At 35.3% G+C, this 18,341-nt stretch overlaps 1 protein-coding gene across 3 annotated transcripts in view; it reads left to right on the top strand.

Moving 5' to 3' along the window:
* Positions 1 to 14,307, top strand: part of NODGS (nodulin/glutamine synthase-like protein) — a 208,287-nt gene extending 193,980 nt beyond the window's left edge. For 2 of the 3 annotated variants that reach the window (XM_089817161.1, XM_089817164.1), the window contains exon 18: positions 14,021 to 14,307. In XM_089817161.1, coding sequence (XP_089673287.1) covers positions 14,021 to 14,083 — 63 coding nt within the window. In that variant the 3' untranslated portion in view covers positions 14,084 to 14,307. Of the gene's footprint in view, positions 1 to 4,958; positions 5,691 to 14,020 lie in introns of those variants that run through there. The other variant, XM_089817163.1, reaches the window with a different exon arrangement.
* Positions 14,308 to 18,341: the final 4,034 nt, after the last annotated feature.

The raw sequence follows: 18,341 nt of genomic DNA, 5'->3' as shown, positions 1-18,341 counted from the left end.
CTTGATCATAGAGTTAGGGTTTCTCAGCGATTTTAGGAATGCTTCCATGAGGAGCTACTTCATAGCGTAAATCTTTGTCTTCAACATCAAGAATAAATAGAATATCTAGACCACCTTCTCATCAGGATAAAGCATAACAAAAACCCTCCAAAACTCTAATCACCTAGCTTTGGACTGAAGCATTGCTCATATGAGTCCCGCATTAGTTAACTCAAAGGAATGATGAGAAGCATGATCATCCTATAGGTAATCTAGACTTAGACTCATTACTTTGACACTTGACTTGACTCAAAACCTTAAGGGAAAAAATATAGACTTAAACTTGGGCAACAACACCTTGAGATGTGACAAGGTGACTTCTCATATTGCCCTGGATGTCTAATAAGGAGCATCGTGGGTATAAGGGCAATCTTACATCACCCAAAAATATTTCTTATTTTCTCTCAACCACAACTATTTTAGTGTAGTTACTATTTTTTAGAGGCTTACTATTTTTAGTAAGTTGTTCATTTGAGCTCAAAATGTTTTGATTTCATCCATGGAGGTTCATTTGAGATATATCAGCTTGCTAGTAAAATTTCATTACAATATAAAGTCTAGTTGTGAAGTTATTGGAAATTTTTAGTATTGGTAGCAAGGTAGAAAAACTTTTAACTCATTTTTTAACGCTTTAGAGGCTCTAAGAAGGTGTCAACCCTTGATTGACAAGAATTTGTGCATGTTAAACATTGTACATTAGGTCGTAGCATTTTTGAAATGGGATCCTAGTAGTCAATTAGAGCAATTGCCAATGAGTTATGGTCTTTTTACGTCGCACTACCTGAAATGAGCAAAGATATATCCAAATTTTATTGTGAGTTTTAAAAGTTGTTGAGGCCTACTAAGGGAATAAAATGTGAATAGCAATAATAGTTTAGGGTTGGTCGACCTGAAAGTCTATCTTAAATGTTTAGAACATTCTTGTGCAATTGAAAACTACCTATATAAAGGAGGCTTGTAGGGTTGTCTAGGATAGTTTTGGGGTATTGGTGGTGGCTCTGAATACAAAATATTGCACGAAAAATACCCATGTAGCTTTTCATGTCTTATTTATGAAATTTGCAATTCCATACTTTTGGAGATAATAAGATGTCAATTTTTCATTCTTTTAACTTGTTACTTCTCTATTTTTGTTAAGTGATTGTGTTAATAAGCGGAGTGCCCTTCATCAATTCCCAAAGTAGTCAGGTGCTCCATTCACCATTGTTGGTGATTGAAAACTAATTCTTTAGCCTCATCATATGTTTGAATTAGACTTGTAGGAGTCAATTGAGGTTTCTGAACAAAAATGGATGTGAAACGATCCAAGGTTGCATCTTTTGTTCAGGCTCCATTGAAAATCTTGTGTATAGGGTTTTAGGCACCCTTCAAAACCTATTTTCCTTAATAAAAACCAATCCAGGGTTGCATAGTAGATAGATCATGTTGCATCATCACCTTTGCGCTAAGGATCTCACAATCTTGAATAATCCCAGTGAAATCGATTATTGAAAGCACCAATTGTTTCATGTTCATATCTTCTTATCTTAATGAATTGCTTATACAATTTAGTAGGGTTGATAAGTAATCTGACCTTCCCAAGGAATACATCCTTCAATTCTTGTCAAGTTTGTACCATCTCAAGTAGAAATGTTTCCTTGTCGAATGAATAGGGGAATAATTTGTAGGAAACATCAACTTATTGCACATTTTTGTTCTAAGGGGCATGCTCAAAAATCTTAATGTGTTAATTAGCAATGCAGTTGACATCATTCAAAGAGAACTTAGAGAAAAAGTGTTCACGATTCTTTGGCATATTGTGCTAGGCAACGAATGTTGCAAGCAATAATGCATTTTGTGGACGTCATTGTTGGCCCATAACTAGAACTTTTCATTGGACAACTTGTATTGGTATTTGCACAAATAATTATTCAATTTGTGTAGCTCCTTGAGTTGATCCTTGTTTATGCTAAGGTGGTAGAGCTTGGAAAGTTCTTGTCAAATCAGCTACACTTGGTGAATTAGTACTAGTAGATGCTTCTTTCTTGCCTCACCTAGGCTTTGGATCAAAGTCTAGCTCTTGTAGTTCTTTTGCTCACAGAGAGGATCTCAAGACTCATCAATGAGCCTCATGCAAATACAAATGAATACACTATGGTATGCCAAACTTCTTTCAAATCCTTCAAACAACATGCAAATCCCTCCTTCTAGCACCAATTTCCGTTGATGTGTGTTTTATGACCCATCAAACAATAAAAAAAAATATCGAGGTACCTTATCCTCTCTTGAACAAGGTCTCGTGTATGCTAAGATTGCAAGATGATCATACGATGAATCCAAAGTTCCTTCAATGTTAGTTCTTGATTGTGGATAAACTCAGTGATTGATTTGATTTGTTGATGATCCCAAGGGGCCATACATATATTTGATCAGATTCATTTCAAGTCATATTGAATGTAGGAGCTTTCAAAAGGTTTTGCAATGAATTACTTTTTTTAGATTTTCACAAAATATGCAAAACTGAAAGGGGATAGGGTTTAGGATTTCTTTCTAATCGTAAGGGGAATGCCATCAACAAATGGTACTCTAGTGGACAAATTCCTCAGTTACCAAGCTTCACTTCACCAAGTTATGCTACAACTACCCATGAACTAGTGCAATCTTCAAGGGTTCTACAATAGATTTTTATACCATCACATACACCATCTCAAAGGAGAATGTATATGAATGATAGTAGTTAAGCATATGCATGGAAGGGTTCAAGTTAACTTTGCTCAGTGATTTAGAATCAATAAAATGCTAAAAGTATGAATCAATAAAATTCGTCAAAACATCTTTTTCTCCATTGTAATCACAACACTTTATCTAAACTCAAGTTAATCTAAATGAGGGAATTAAGAGAACAAGCAATCACTAAAAAACATCAAGTCTTCACCAAACTTCAATGGAAGCTTTATTGCCTGAACAGCTAATAGCAACAATCTCATAAATCCTCCCTTACAAATGAGAAATGAGGCCTTTATATAGGTCCATGAATACAACAGGTGGCTAGATGAAAACAATAATTGCTGGCCTAGATTGTGGTACACTAGCTCTAATTAGGGTTAGGGAAAGAAAGGGAATCTACATTAATATAAGATAGAATTCACTACTATAGCTCGCTCAAGAAGAGAGTGGGATGCAATAAATGATCACTATGTACACACCCACTATGCATTAAATGTGTTTAACCTTGATTCCATTGTTGAAGACATGTAATCGATCCAATATTATCTCAAATTCTTTTGTGCTCATAGTTGGTGTTGATTACTACTTGATATCCAGAACTACAACTTCTCTTTCTACCCTTCCTAAGCTTTCCTCCCAATCTGGTAGCAAGTCTTGAGTAGTGTGCATGGTATTTGAGAAGATGAAGAAGTTCTCAAAATCATGTCTTAGAAACACTCAATTGAAAGAAATCCTCCAACTTGCCTTTCAAGTTGTCCACTATTATTTTGTCATGTACCAATTTCTGTAACAAGAAGGATTCAGTTCTATTGGAAACCCCTTCCCTGATGTTGTCAACTGTCTTTCTCGATCAAGCATAGTCCTTTTTAAAGCTCTCAACGATTCCTTGGCTATGATCACTACATTGTTCCATTGAAGGAAGTCATAAACATCTCCTTCATTGATAACTCCACCATTGATCAATTCCTACTTGTAGGTCTCCATTAGATTCTGTATATCGAATATCACTTCATCCTGGTAAATATGCTCATCCTCCCATGATTTGTCCATGCATTGGATCTTGGAGAGTACAACTAACAACCTACTATTAACTTGTACTACATGCTTGAAGGCTTCTTTCTAAATTCTTTCAAACCAAACCTTTGAACCTTGAACAGTCCACTTGTTCTTGTCAATATCATCGATTGTTTCAATTAAAACACCCATTGAAGGGACAAAGGATGGGTTGCCCTCTCTCACTCGATGAGGTAAGTTGTTTATGAATTCACACAAGGTCTTGATTTCTCTTTTTTGTTTTTGGTATCCTTCTTCCATCTTCTTCATCCTTTGTTTCAAAGCATGAGGGAAATCATTAAAGTCCTCTAGTATTTTCTCATTAGAGGCATGATGAAGATTCCTTGCTGTGAGATGGTACTTACATGGACTTATCTGATCCTTGGTCTTATAGATCATAGGGGTCTGATTCTCCCCTTACAACCGTAGTGAACCTTTTAGCTTACCTCTTTTCCTTAGATTGGTTGACGCATTCCAAAATTTCTTGTAATTCAATTGCCGCGTCATCCTCTCCTTCTTGGCATTTTTTATTTTGTTGTTTTAATCACTCTAGGATAGGTATATTCTGATCTCCTTGCATTATCAATTGATCTTTCCCATGGACTCTTTAAATGATGATTTCCTCTTTGCCACCTGGACTACCACAATCACTTAAGTAGTTGCAATCTCTATGGTTGGAATCTTTGTCATCGTTGTAGGAACTTCTTCCTCCTTAGGATTAGTGTTAGCTTCCATTATTTCTCACTCCAAGATTGCGGCTAGATTTTCTCTTGTAGCCATATCACGATGGTTACTTTTTCCATGTGCATATTTCTCATTCACATATATACTCAACCTATCTTGTACTAGCCTTAAAAATGTATCTTCTTCCCAAATCTCCTAATGATGGATTACAGAGTGTGATCCAAAATGTTGGTGCTAAAAAAATACACAATTAAATCCAGAAGCAAATATTCATATTTATTTCATATTTGTGGGCTAAATTTCATGAAATTTGCTACCCATTGAGTAGACTTATTCAATTTTATAGTCTGATATTGCACAAAAAATTGGCTTTTTCAGTAGCTTGTAGGTCAAATTTTAAGGTATACAATCCAAAACTAGGGTAAATTTTTTAATTTTACTTGAAAGTGACATTCACTTCGCATGTCTTCTTGCAGGTTGTAGATGAGCACTCAAGGAGGAATTCCAAAGAATGTACATATGAAATCTTCCAGTAAAGGAATACACCCTAAATCTAAAATCAATTCCAAGTGGAAAAAGGTTGTAGACACCAACATTGGGCATTTAGGCTTCGTTGAACTCATAAGGAAAATGTACAAGCATGATGGATATTTATCAACACCGATTACTCAACAAATGATGAGGAATGACCTTGTCCAGGGAGTTGGATGCCCACCGATCGTGGAATTTGTTGAGTTAATGTTTGAATGTTTATGTGCTACAATGTCCAACAAAGGCAAATCATTGCGCTAGATGGAAGTGTGTTGGCTTATCTTGGAAAAATGGCAATCTAGGAAGCTTTCGATAACTGAAGCTACAACTAGAATTCATTTAAAACCAACAAGGACACGGAAATAATTTATGAGGATCAACTTGAGCCTTGTGTGACAACTATAAATAAGTAAAGGTTGGAACAAGCAAGGCACACCCTTAAGAAAGTGTCAAACAAGTTGCTTTGCACTAATTTTAGAGAGGACTACGGAGATATTATTTTGCTACTAGATAGAATTATGCACAACCCTTAGGCTGGTGCACCATTTGAAACTTAGATGTACAATTTTATTGATGAGACCACTTAAGCGATCAAAATGTTCAATTGGTCTTTAGATAATTCACAACAACCTTGATGAACAATTGAGAAATTTGGAAAGGACAATCCTTTTAGATGAGTTCTTGCATTATTTACTTATTGGGATCAAATACACATGCCTAATTTGCAAGGGTATGGTAGGAAAAAGGCAAGAATGAATTCAAGACATATGATTGCTACTCACAGTTGTAACTTCATTACAACCCCATTTCAAATGAGTGAATGATGCATTTTTAATGTACATATCTAGTACACTGCAAGGAGGAATTCATTAGAGGCTCAACTAGGAAGCCAAGAGCTTGATAAGAAAATATGGATCCTAGTGCATCTAGTATCTAGGATTTTCACATGTTAGAGTTCACAGATTTATTGGACGTACTACAAGGAGGTCCAAGGCTCTAACTGGCCCTATTGATTTTCCTTCAATTCGGAAGTTCTTCACAACTGTTTGAAACCTTTCGGTTGGTTTAGAAAGGATTTCTCTCTCCTCCACTTCTTTCTCTTATTTTGTTTCTTTTGTTGTTGTTTCTTCTTTGGACACCGTTTAGAGTCCCAATTACGAGTTGACCTCCTTTTTGTTGTACCTAGTAGACCCTTTGACCCTTTGTGGTCATTTATTGGACATTAATAAATTTAACTTATGTTACAAACTTCAAGTTTATCCTATCAATATAATGATAATTCTTGAAGTTAAGGAAATTGGAAACATATGAGGGCTTCCAAAGAGAAAAGCAGAAGATTGCCACTTTCTTTCCATTTTTCGATGGAAATATGGTTGAATATTCTTGCCCATCGATGCAAGCACCTGAAATTGATAGGTTGGAGATGTTGTGAAATCCATTCACATTTTATCATTTACGGCTAATTTCAACCCTCATAAATGTATTGGATTGGTAAGTGGAGAAAAGTACAGAAATGGAGTAGACCTCGAGGACTTTAGGCCAATGTTGCGGATGAATTTGGTGTCAAGAAGAGACTTGGGTCCAAGTTTCTTGTAAGTTTGAATGGATTAACTAAGTTGGATTTCAATGAAAATAGGCTACTTCCTCTTCTAAAATGGTGAGAGCTAGAGCTCGTTGATTTCAGCACCTTAATGTAGGTAGTTGTCAAGTATTCATAGTGGTGGTTTGAGCAGTAAATCTAGGAGCTCAAGAAAGAGAATATGAGGTTCACTTACAACTGGATGAGATCATTAGAATCGTATTCTTCCAATGATGGAGCATTTCAAGATATTAGGCCAACTGAAAGTATTAATTCAAAGAAAAAGAAGGGAGCAATTGATGAGTCTAAAAGGTCAAAAGGGAGGAAAATTGTGATTGAAGAATGTGCTAAAATGGACAATGTATTGTTTTTGGAGAATAATCAATGGATGAGGTAAGCATTCCTTCTCCAATTCATGAGAAGAATATTAAATGAATCTATTAGGAAGATCAAGAGTACTCATCTCCTTCAAACACAAATAATCTAGTCAGAAAATGAAGTGGATATCTTGGATGGGGAATTTTAAGAGGGAACAATTTATGCTCTTACAGGAGCACATGATTTTCCATATGAGGAAAGTTAAAAAAGAAGAGGGTATTAAGAAACTAGTTGTTCCTGATTGGTTAGAGAAATAATGAAAGTGAAGGCGCCTATGGAAATTCTTGAAGAAGATGACACAACTGATTTCTTGGCTAGATTAGCAAAGGTGACAGTGAAAAGGACATTGAAGAAGTTTTTCACAATTCAAAGGGATGAAATAGTTTAGGTTATTGTGTCAAATATTGATAAGGCAAAAGAGGTCATTACTCCTCAAGCATACAAAATTATGACTATCAACATTGGTTAAGCCACCAAGGGTCATGTGGTTGAAGACTTGGACAATTTAGTCACTATCATTAAGGTCGGATTCAAAAATGGGATAGGGAGGAAAAGGGAATACAATAAAGAATTTGAGCACTTGAAGAAGTATATTTAGCACTTGATCGAACCTCTTGATCATAATGATATAGTGGCTCGCTTGTTTTTGAATTCTCAAAGGAGGCAATTGGAGATTTTAAAGATGGAAATGTAATGGCAAGAGAAGCTAAGAAATGGATGGATGACAATAATGAAGAGGTTTCTAGATTTGTAGAAAAGTTGATGTTAACTAGATTTGTAGAAAAGTTGATTTTAACATATGGGCGTGCTCCTTTTCTCTTCAAAGTTGCAAACATGGGAAGATCTTCATGATATTTAGGATAGAGTAGTCCATGCTAAGGGTATTGAAAGAGTGCCTACGTTGATGGGTAAGTGATTGCAATAGGGGCTATATATGAGTTCAACACATGGTACTAGACATTAATAACATGAAGTAAGATCCTAGAAAAGTTCAAGGTCGATAGTATCAAAGTTGAGGAGCAGGTTTCAAAAATCCAAAATAAGATTTTCCTTATAGCCTCTAATATACTTGTGAAAGTATCTATACGATAAATTGATATGTAGGTGGATAATGTAAAGCTCAGAACTCAAGAGAACCTCTTTGCCATGAATAGATCAATCCTAAAACAAAATTTGACTAAAGTGTCAAATATTTTATTCCAAGATCTTAGTTGTTTGTTAATTTAGCTTTTCACCCTCTCCATCCCCGTCTATGCTTCTTTTCTTATGGTGTGTATTCCTTCCTTTTCTTTTCTCTATGCCATGGTCGATGTTGGTTTTATTTGTCGTCTTGAGTGCGGTGGGCACGTGAGCTCAACTTGCGCGTTTGGGGTCTTTCACCCACTTCTGACCCTGCTGCTGTTGGGCATGCCTTTCTCTTTGAGCAACTTGGCATCTCAGACATCACCTTAGATAGATGCTGTTTTGGTACGAGGGACATCCTTTTTATCAGATTCTTCTCTTTTTTGGATAGGCTTTGTGCCCTTAGAGCGAAGAGAAAGTTGTTCTCTCTCCCATCTAAAATTTATCTGGATGAAGATCTTACTAAGGCACAAGTTGCAGAACTTAAACAGGCTCGGGGTATTGTGGCAGAGGCTAGACGTGCTGGAAAATGGGCTGTTATTTGGAATCTTAAGGCAGTGGTCCGTGATTCTCCTCTTGCTGGTTGGGTAGAGAGGACAACCTCCAAATCGGCGTGATAGTTTTGACAGCAGTCTGACAAGAAGAAATCTTATTCTCTTCTTGTCAACTGTTGGAATAGTAATGGCTCTTTATGGTCATTAGCTGGTCTTTTTAGGATGTGGTGGGTCTTCAGATATTTTCGCCGTTATTGAGAATGACAAGAGCCCTATGCGTCTTCTTCCAGGTTATCATGGTTATCAGTGGTTGTCAGTGTGTAGGGATGAGGTTCGAACGTCTGGTGGGGTCCGTGGGTCTGGGGGTGTTGCTTGTTTGGTTCGAGATGATATTTTTAGGGTTACGTTGATTGTTCACGCCGATGCCTTTTCTAGATTTATGTGGGTCCAGATTGGTCGACGGAAATATAGACAGATATTTTTATTGTTGTTTGTTATTTTCCTCCGACCTCTTCTCCCTATGCTATTCATGACCCGGAGGTTAGCGATCCCTATTTTGACCTTCAGGAGAGCATTTCGCAGTTTGAGGCTTTAGGAGATATTGTTATTCTTGGTAATTTAAATGCTCGTACCAAGGATCGTCAGATCCCTTTACATGATCGTGGCTCTAATTCGAACTGCATTTCTGAGTTAGATCCAACTACTATGGGCCTGCAGCGCACTTCAGAGGATGTTCTTGGGCTGTTCTCTATTTATGGTCGCCACCTCCTCCAGCTTTGTGTGTGTTCTGGGTTGTTGATCTTGAATGGTTTATCCTTCCTTCCTGGATCAGACCTCTTTACCTACTGGCCACACTGTGGTGGTGCGAGTGTTGTTGACTATGTCATTTCCCCTCCTTTCATTTCTTTCATTTGCAGTTTCACCATTTCGCGTCTTCCGCTAGCCGATCATCCTCTTCTTAGCATTTCTATTTGCGTTTCACCCCATCCTTCCCCACCCTTGCTATGTCTGACTAGTACCATCTCCCTTCCTACTCGCTTCCATTACCCTGAGAGTGATGGTGAGCTCTTTACTTATCACCTTAGGCATCTTTTGTCACCCGCTAGTTTTGATGACTCGCTGGCTACCTCAGACATGTTTGATTCACTTGTCTCTGCCATATGGGATTCTGCTCTCCTTTTTATTCCCTACCGTTCCCCTCTCTCTCTCTCTCACAAGTGACCGTCGGAATACTTGTCCTATGAATAAATGGTTTGATGCTGACTGCAAAGCTTTCCATTGCTCTGTTCGTGTCGCCTTTGAGGCTCAGTCTCCTGCCTTACCCATCTGCACATTTCTTATCGGCATTTTCTTCGTCATAAGAAACATTCCTTCGCCTCTTTTCAATGCAAAACCCTTTGCTCCACGCTTATCCAGAATCCCCAGATCTTCTAGCATACCCTTTTCCCTCGTTGCTCCCCCCATCCTCCACTCTCGACTTTTGTTCTTTGACCTCCCATATCACGACGCTTTATGACATTCCTGGGTAGCCTCCTCTCTACTCCACTTCACTTGCCCACTGCCATTTGTTCACCTATTCTAGCATTATGGAGGCCATCAGATCTTTGAGATGCAGCAGAGCAGCTGATGAAGAGGGTTTTCAGGTAGAACTTTTCAAACTTTGTGCTTCAGTTCTTGGATCTTACCTTCCTACACTCTTTAATAGAGTGGTTTGCATTGCGTTTCCTGATTCTTGGTCTAGACATGTCGTTTACCCTATTCACAAGTCTGGGCTTGTTTCTGATCCAGGAAATTACAGAACTATTATGATTGGTCATAGTTTTGCCAAACTTTATGCCACTGCTCTGAACACCATGTTATCTAGTGAGCTTGATAGACAGGGATGTAGGGTGACAGGTCAGGTTGGCTTTCGAGCAAACTACTAGACTATGGATCATGTTTTTTTCACTGCTAGCTATCATTTAGGACGCTAGACACCACTCTCAGAAGGTCTATTGTTGTTTTGTGGACTTCCGTAAGGGTTTTGATTCTGTTCCTAGGTTGGCTTTATTTCAGCGGTTTTAGGAGATTGAGATTTCATATATGTTACAGACTGCTATTTTGAGACTTTATGAGAAGGTTACTAGTAGACTTAGAACTCTGGAGGGCTTTTCTGATCCGATTCAGAGCACCATTGGCGTGAAGCAAGGTTGTCCTCTTTCCCATACTCTCTTTGGCTTGTATATTGATGAGTTGGAGGATTTCCTTATGAAATCCTCTCAACCAGGAGATGGGTGCTATTTACATCAGGTTTTGATCTCTATTCTCCTCTTTGTTGATGATGTCGTTCTCTTGGCCTCTTCTCTCGATAGCTTACAAAGACTCCTTGATAGTCTTGCTTCTTTCTGTAGTCAACGACACCCTATGGTCAATTTATCTAAGACACGGGTTATGCTCTTTAACTGTTTAAAGACCTCTCATCTCCATTTCTTCTTCCAGGGGAAGGAGGTTGAGATTACTCCCTCTTACATGTATCTTGGTGTGAAGTTCTCAGGATTACGTTTCAGTTTGAGACCTGCTATTCAGTCCAGAGTTACTAAGGGTATGGGCTCCTTGACTTTTCTAGAGAGACAATGCTTCAGGCATCATTTTTAGGATATTTCGTCCAAGTTGTCCCTTTTTGACTCCTTGGTTCGTTCGACAATCCTCTATGGTTTTGTGGTTTGGGGACCACCTCTTATTGCTTCTGATTGGGCTTCTATTGAACGGGTCCAGACACTGTTGTTGCGTCGTATCATTAGGTGTCACAGATTTACCCCTCACAACATTGTTTTAGTGGAGTTTGGTGCTCATCCTCTCAAACTTGCCATTTTTTTTGACTTGATTTGGTTTCTTCATCGGCTTCGTGGTTTTATGGAGACAGGTGCTGACCGACATAGATACTCTTTTTTGGCATATTGTTCTTCGGTGGAGATTATGAGATCTGACACTTTTGCTAGATCAAGATGCTGGTACGCTTAGGCCACCTCTTTGTTGGGTTTGATCGAGATTGAGATTGATCGTCTTCCTCCCTAGTAGTTTTCGCTGGATGCCCCGGCTCATCTTCTTCCCTCTCGTCAGGAGTTGAATGAGCATGTCAGACAGGATATCTATAGGCAGTACATTACCACTACTTGGTTTCAACCCCTGGGTGGTTTGCGACCTAAGATGGCCTTCTATGCTAAGCATTTTCTTGTTATTTAGGATGGTATTGTTGTTCACCCTGCCTATCTTTATCGGCGTTGGAATCATGCGTTATGGTTTTCTTTGGGCTCTTTTAGGGTTGGTTCTCATCGTCTCAGGGCTCAGACTGATCACCATATGGATTAGGCTGATCGATTATGTCAGTTATGCACTCTGATGAAGGTTGAGACCGAGACTCACTTCATATTTCGTTGTCCTCATTACTACGAGATCAGAAGGAGGTTTTATTGCCTTTTTAGAGACTGTTCTTCTCTCTCGATGTTCTTCAGTTATATTGATCAACGATGTTTAGCACTTTATCTTCAAGAGGCCACCCATCTTCGAGAGAATACCCTGCAGTCCTTTCATCAAAGACAGACTTCTGATCAGCTCATTACCACCTTTTTCTCTCCCTTGCCTCCTCCACGGGTTTTGAAAAGGCTTTTCACTACTTGACATTCCAGATCTGTCAGAAATTGTACCAGTCTCTACAGGTAGCATCAGTCCTATAGGGGTTCTTCATGGCGTCCGAAGACTATAGATTGTCCACGGATGTACCTCTCTATTACGGATTTCTTTGTGACAATGAAGGACCCTTAGTCCTTACCTTGTCTTTCTTTCTTCTTGTTGCTTTGTTCCTTTTCAGTCATCGCTTGGTGCCTTTGCTTGGCTGGCTCTTCTGTTTGTATGCTCAGTCCCATAAACCGTTTTGGTTTTTCGTGGACATTAATAATTTTATCTTATCTTATCTAAAGTTGTTTTTTTTTTTTTTTTTTCCATTTTGTTTGCAATAATGTTTCATCCTCATAATCTAATATTCTTTGGACTCCTATTTCCTTTTACTTGAAGCATGATTGTGTGATAACCTTTTTGAAGTTGTTTATAGACTTATTCTGGGGTGGTCAAGGATTATCATACAAAATGTTTGAAAAATCTTGAAGATACATGAAACTTCTAGATTTAAGGTTTTTATGCCTCCTTTATAATTAGTTGTATCCTTTATTGTGACATTACTTGGAAATATATGTTAATTTGTTTCAATAGGATCTTTAGTTATTGGTAGGGATGACATTTACGGTTGTATATCATCAACAACCTCTTTCACTTGGTTTTGTGGGGATTTACCAGTTTCTAAACCCATCTCTAGGGGAGTGATAATCAAATTATTAGTGGCTAAATCCTTTTGATTGGCTACCTTGGGAAAAGATCCAGTGAAATTGATGGTCTCTCCCAAAGTTTGATTTGCTTTGTAATCTCACCATGTCTAACAATCAGTGCATATGGTGCAGGATTTGTCAATCTCAATTTACTACAACCACTTCCCTATTTCTATGATGATTTATAATTCATCCCATGAACTAGAGTAATGTTCCATTTCTATATAGATACACACTTGTATTCCAAAACCACCTTTCAGGAAATTCTCATTTTCTTTTATGAAAGACCCTATTGCACTTTAATCTATTTCCAAGCCTATTTACCCTGATACTCAAAAGAAGATTATATAGTTTGATCCACAAGGGAATTTTCTTAATTTCTTCAATCCACATGTCGAAGTTTAGGATCCAATCCCTTGTATAAAATTCTATTCCAACAATAATTAAGGAACCATTATTGAAGATCTGTACTCAAAGAGGAAAAAACTATTTGGTAGGATTTTAGTCTATAATTCTATGATACAGTTTCCATTAATTCAATTTGTGTTTCCTTCCCTAACTAGCCATTCTCCTATCTATTTCATGAAGAAATCTCTTTCCTTCATATGAACTATCAATGCCTGATTAATCTTTGTTTCAATGAAAATACTATTACTAGAGAAAGGTTGTGTGTATTTGATGAAGAAAACTACCATTCTACTCTTAACAATGAGATAATTTAAAATATGAAAAGGGGGATTTTAGTTATAATCATTTTAAATAAAAATGATTATATCTTTTAATCTATAACCAAATTATTTATAAAATTTAATTAATTATTAAATCATAAATAAATATAGGTAAGATCACAAAACTAATTGCTTTTACATATTTAAATAGAATATAGTCTAAAAATATTATCAATATTTTTTATATAAGATAAATTTATTTTCTAGTTATGATATTATTCTAAAAGTTTATTAATTTATTTCTTATATTTAGAAAAATATTTTGAACTCTTTCTATGATTTATAGATTATGAATTTTGATAATTACAAATTTTGATTATGTTAACTTTTTCCCTTTTATTTATACAGGCTGAAATTAAACATCATGCAAAGCATCCGTCATCAGTGAAAGATTTGATCAATATATATTAAAATTAATTTAAAAAGTAAATTACATTCAAATTATGAAGATGAACATCAAATTACGTATATCCTTTTATCAATTACACTTGAATTTGCAAATTTGCAATAGATTTTATATAAAAATGGTTAAGAAATTGTTGTTATTGTATAATGATAGATTTAGTCAATAGTTATTATTAAAAGATATTGTAATAGAATTTTGATTATTAAGTAATATTGGTTTGTTTGAATTATGTATAATGGTAGATTTAGTTAATAGTTATTATTAAAAGAAATTGTAATAGAATTTTATTTATTTCATAATATTTATTGGTTTAAGTTGTGTCATATATTTGTTCATTTTGAATTGAACATTTGATTATATTTAAGTTACAATTTGTAAATTGTCAATTGATTTTACTATTGAAGTGGTTGCAAATAAGAAATTGATTTTATTGTGTAATGATAGGTTTAATTGATAGTTGTTATGAAGAAAGATTGTAATAAACTTCTAGCCATTTCAATTATGTCACGTTTCTTATTTGATTTGAAATGTTAATTGGGTTATATTTGCATGTTTAATGTATAAATATATTTTAAATGGTTTGTGTTATAACGTATTGTTTTACACATTGATGAAATAGGTTAGATTTTATTAAATTTTAATAATAATAAAAATATAATTTAATATTGTAATCATTTAATGAGTGTATATTTAAATCTTAATTTAAATTTATAAATAAATTTGTTGTATATAAATTACATTATATATAAATTATCAAATTGAGCAAATGATTAGCTTTAACTAAAAAAGTAGTATAAGTTAATAATAAACAATTTATATAAAAATTACATGGTGTAATTTTATTTTTGCATATTATTTTTTACTACCATATTTTCAATAATTTTTTCAGTTTATCATTTCTTAGGGGCATTCTACCTAGACATAACCATTTGGGAGAAATTTCAATTAGATATTGGTTCCCTAGTTTCTATCAAACCAACTACTTGTTTGTCTTGTCATCAATTATTCTTGAGCCCAGTTGATGAAAAAATCAACCTCTTAATTTTGTTGCTATGTTTCCTACCACAATATTTTCCAAAATAATGATATGCATCTATTAGGGTCTGTTTGGTTGTTGGAATATGATTCGAGAATTGGCATTTAGAAACCTTGATTTGGAATTCTAGAACTTGAAATCTAGATTACTATTTTGAGAATTGATTTGGGACCGTTTGGTTCACCAAGAATTCATTACGAGAATACACATTTTCACCGTTTGGTTGCACATTTTTGGAATTGGAATATTGACTAGAATAAGCAATTTTTTTTAATTTTTAAATTTCAACGTGAATGAAATATGTTTTTAATCCATCATTTTAGTGTGATTTAAAATGTGATAAAAATGTATCTTGCACTTGACATGATTTTAGAGTCATTCTATTTATTGTCACTAAAACAATGCTACACATGGAAAATATGTACTTCAAAAACTTCATTAATTTATAAATTGTCGTGACATTTACATAAAACTTGTCAAATGTCTGTATACAAAATTATGAGATTGAGGTAACTCATAAAATATGTAGTAAACTTTTGTCTTTATTAAGCTCATTGTTGCATAAGGTTCTAATATACAATGTAGAATAGGAGGCTAATAATTACACATAGAAGTCACATACAAGGCAATACAAAATACTGATTCAGCCTCTTGCACCTTATACATTTTACACTCATGTTGTGCCTTACAAATTTGACACTCATGTCCTTCATCATATTTTTTAGCTTTCGTCATTGAACCAATGTTAGCCCTAACCATCTCGTGTCTTACACATTTTTCACTCATCTCCTTCATTATGTGCAGTTGTAGAGAGAACATCAACCCACATGAAATATTCGCAACCATTGTTTCCCTACAATACAAAATATACATTACTAAAGAGATTACATGTCATTAATACAAAACATTTAATATATAACATGTCATTAATAACCTTTTTTCCCTGGGGACAACACTAAAACTAGCACCCAGGATTTTTCTTCGTGCATGACACTTTTAAATGGCATGGTCCAACACCATATGGGCAAATTATGAATTGCCACATTTTTCATAGCCATGAATCTTGTATCAAAAAACAATGTAAAGTGAAAACTTATCAGAATGACATGCAAGAATATTTGTGTCATCTTATCAACTATCTACAACAATATAGTTAATACATGGAAACAACAAAAAACATTGACAAGCATAAGCAAAAAGTGTATCAAGTGCACAACCACAATGGACAAAGAACACAATATAAAACATATCAAATGTCATAGTATAAAAAACCAAACAGGTTTTAAACAAAACCAGTCAGCAGCTCCAAGAAAACATTGTCATGATTGCCCCCCATTGTAATCAAATCATTGATGATAACATAAATGTTCCTCAATAATAGTTTTGAACCTATAGTCAGTGAAAGATCTGAAATTTCATTTTTTGGATTTAAACTAAATTTTTAAGCATATGCAATTGGTTGCTGTATAAAACTTTATCGCATAAGGTTTTCAAAAAGACTTGCTACAACAATATTTGTCATTTCAATATTATGCACCAATTCAAAATTGTTGTAGCAAGTCTTATTGTTGTGTATTGAAATGACAAAGATTGCTGTAACATCATCATCGTCACAAATGCTTGGCAAGGAAAATCTGATATATCATATGATGTAAGTAGCATCAATTTTTTAGTATGAGATAATGATGTTGTTGAGACTTCAGTCTAAAGGAAAAATATTTTCTTAGAACCCAATGTGGTATACAAGTCATGTCAGCTATCATTAAGTTAGTCAAATTTAACAGTCAAAGCATATAACTACCAGTACGATAATGCATATTTCTAAAGTCTCAGAATTAACTCCAAATACAAAAACTTAAAAATGGAAATAGATGAGATTAATAAGTAAAGTATTGTGATAGTTGTTAATACACTATCATTAGATTGCATAGCTAGTGTAGCACACGATGACAAAAACATCTAGGATTCTACACTCGAGGTGTTCGGTCATCCGTGTCTATATTGTTATTTACACAACATTCCTCGAAGTTGGAGATATGATAGGATCGAAGTTTAGCTTTCATTTTTAGTACTTCATTTGCCAATGCCCATTTCAATCTTAGAATCATCCCTTAATTCTGTGCAAGAATTGTCAAATTGAGGTCTCTCACTGACATTCCAAGCTTGGTTTGGAGAAGTTGCTCAAACATTTTTTGAAGTAGGACGTTCGAGAAGTTCAAACAATTGAAGAAATTCAAGATATTCTTAGTGTTTTGCTTTGAAGGAGAAATCTTGGCGACTGTTGGAAGTTGTTTAACAATTGGACATTCAAATTCTGTAATACAAAAACTTAAAAATGGAAATAGATGAGATTAATAAGTAAAATATTGTGATAGTAATACACTATCATTAGATTGCATAGCTACTGTAGCACATGAACTCTTATTAATATGCAACCCTTCAGTTTAAGCAATCAACCATTCCCTACAACCCCCAAACTTCATTGTTTTTGCAATCACAAAAGGTGCTCCAAATGATTTATATTTTTGCCAAACAGGTTCAGATGAATATGCTCTACCCACTAGTTGTCTTACTTCAAATCGTCAATCAATCACATGTTGTACTAAAAGAGCATATAATAAGCTAATAGTTGGCAAAAGAGCTATTGCCGTGTCGACTAGTAAAATAGAAAACCAAACAATTAAAATTATCTGCAACTCATAATGCATATAATTGAGCCAACCTAAATTCTCTTCTTTCCTCCATACATTTTTATATACCTACAGGGGCATTCTTAGATATACAGGCAGAAAGGGAGGTGTAAGGTTTTGGAGAGGATATGGTAAGGTGAGGGGAAGCACAGAATAAACTTCACCTAGTTGCTTAACCCATTCTCGACTCATTAGGAATCTAACACACTCTGGATTCGGGATTGATCATCTACTATGACTGAATTCCATGTATGTAACCAACCAATTTTCCCATCCAATGAGCAATCTGAGAAGAATGTTTAAACGTATACAACCTGTAAATAGCTCCAACAATGTGTATGCCCTACAAAAAATAACAACAAAACTCCACAACCAACCAGTTGATGCCCCAGTCAAGTACAACCAACTTCTTATAAAACGCAATTCCAAAATTATAGAAAGAAATAAACATAAACCACAAAAAAAAATTTGTATGATTTTATACAGCCAGTCACTCAAAACAAATTTATATAGATATATAGGAGATCATAAAAAATA

The sequence above is a fragment of the Cupressus sempervirens genome, chromosome 1 (genome assembly GCF_028749045.1).
Source record: "Cupressus sempervirens isolate cs-2001-9-10 chromosome 1, ASM2874904v1, whole genome shotgun sequence".
NCBI classification, from domain to species: Eukaryota; Viridiplantae; Streptophyta; class Pinopsida; order Cupressales; family Cupressaceae; genus Cupressus; species Cupressus sempervirens.
The sequence above is the reverse complement of the archived record's forward strand: the minus strand, read 5'-3'. Positions and strand labels throughout refer to the sequence as shown.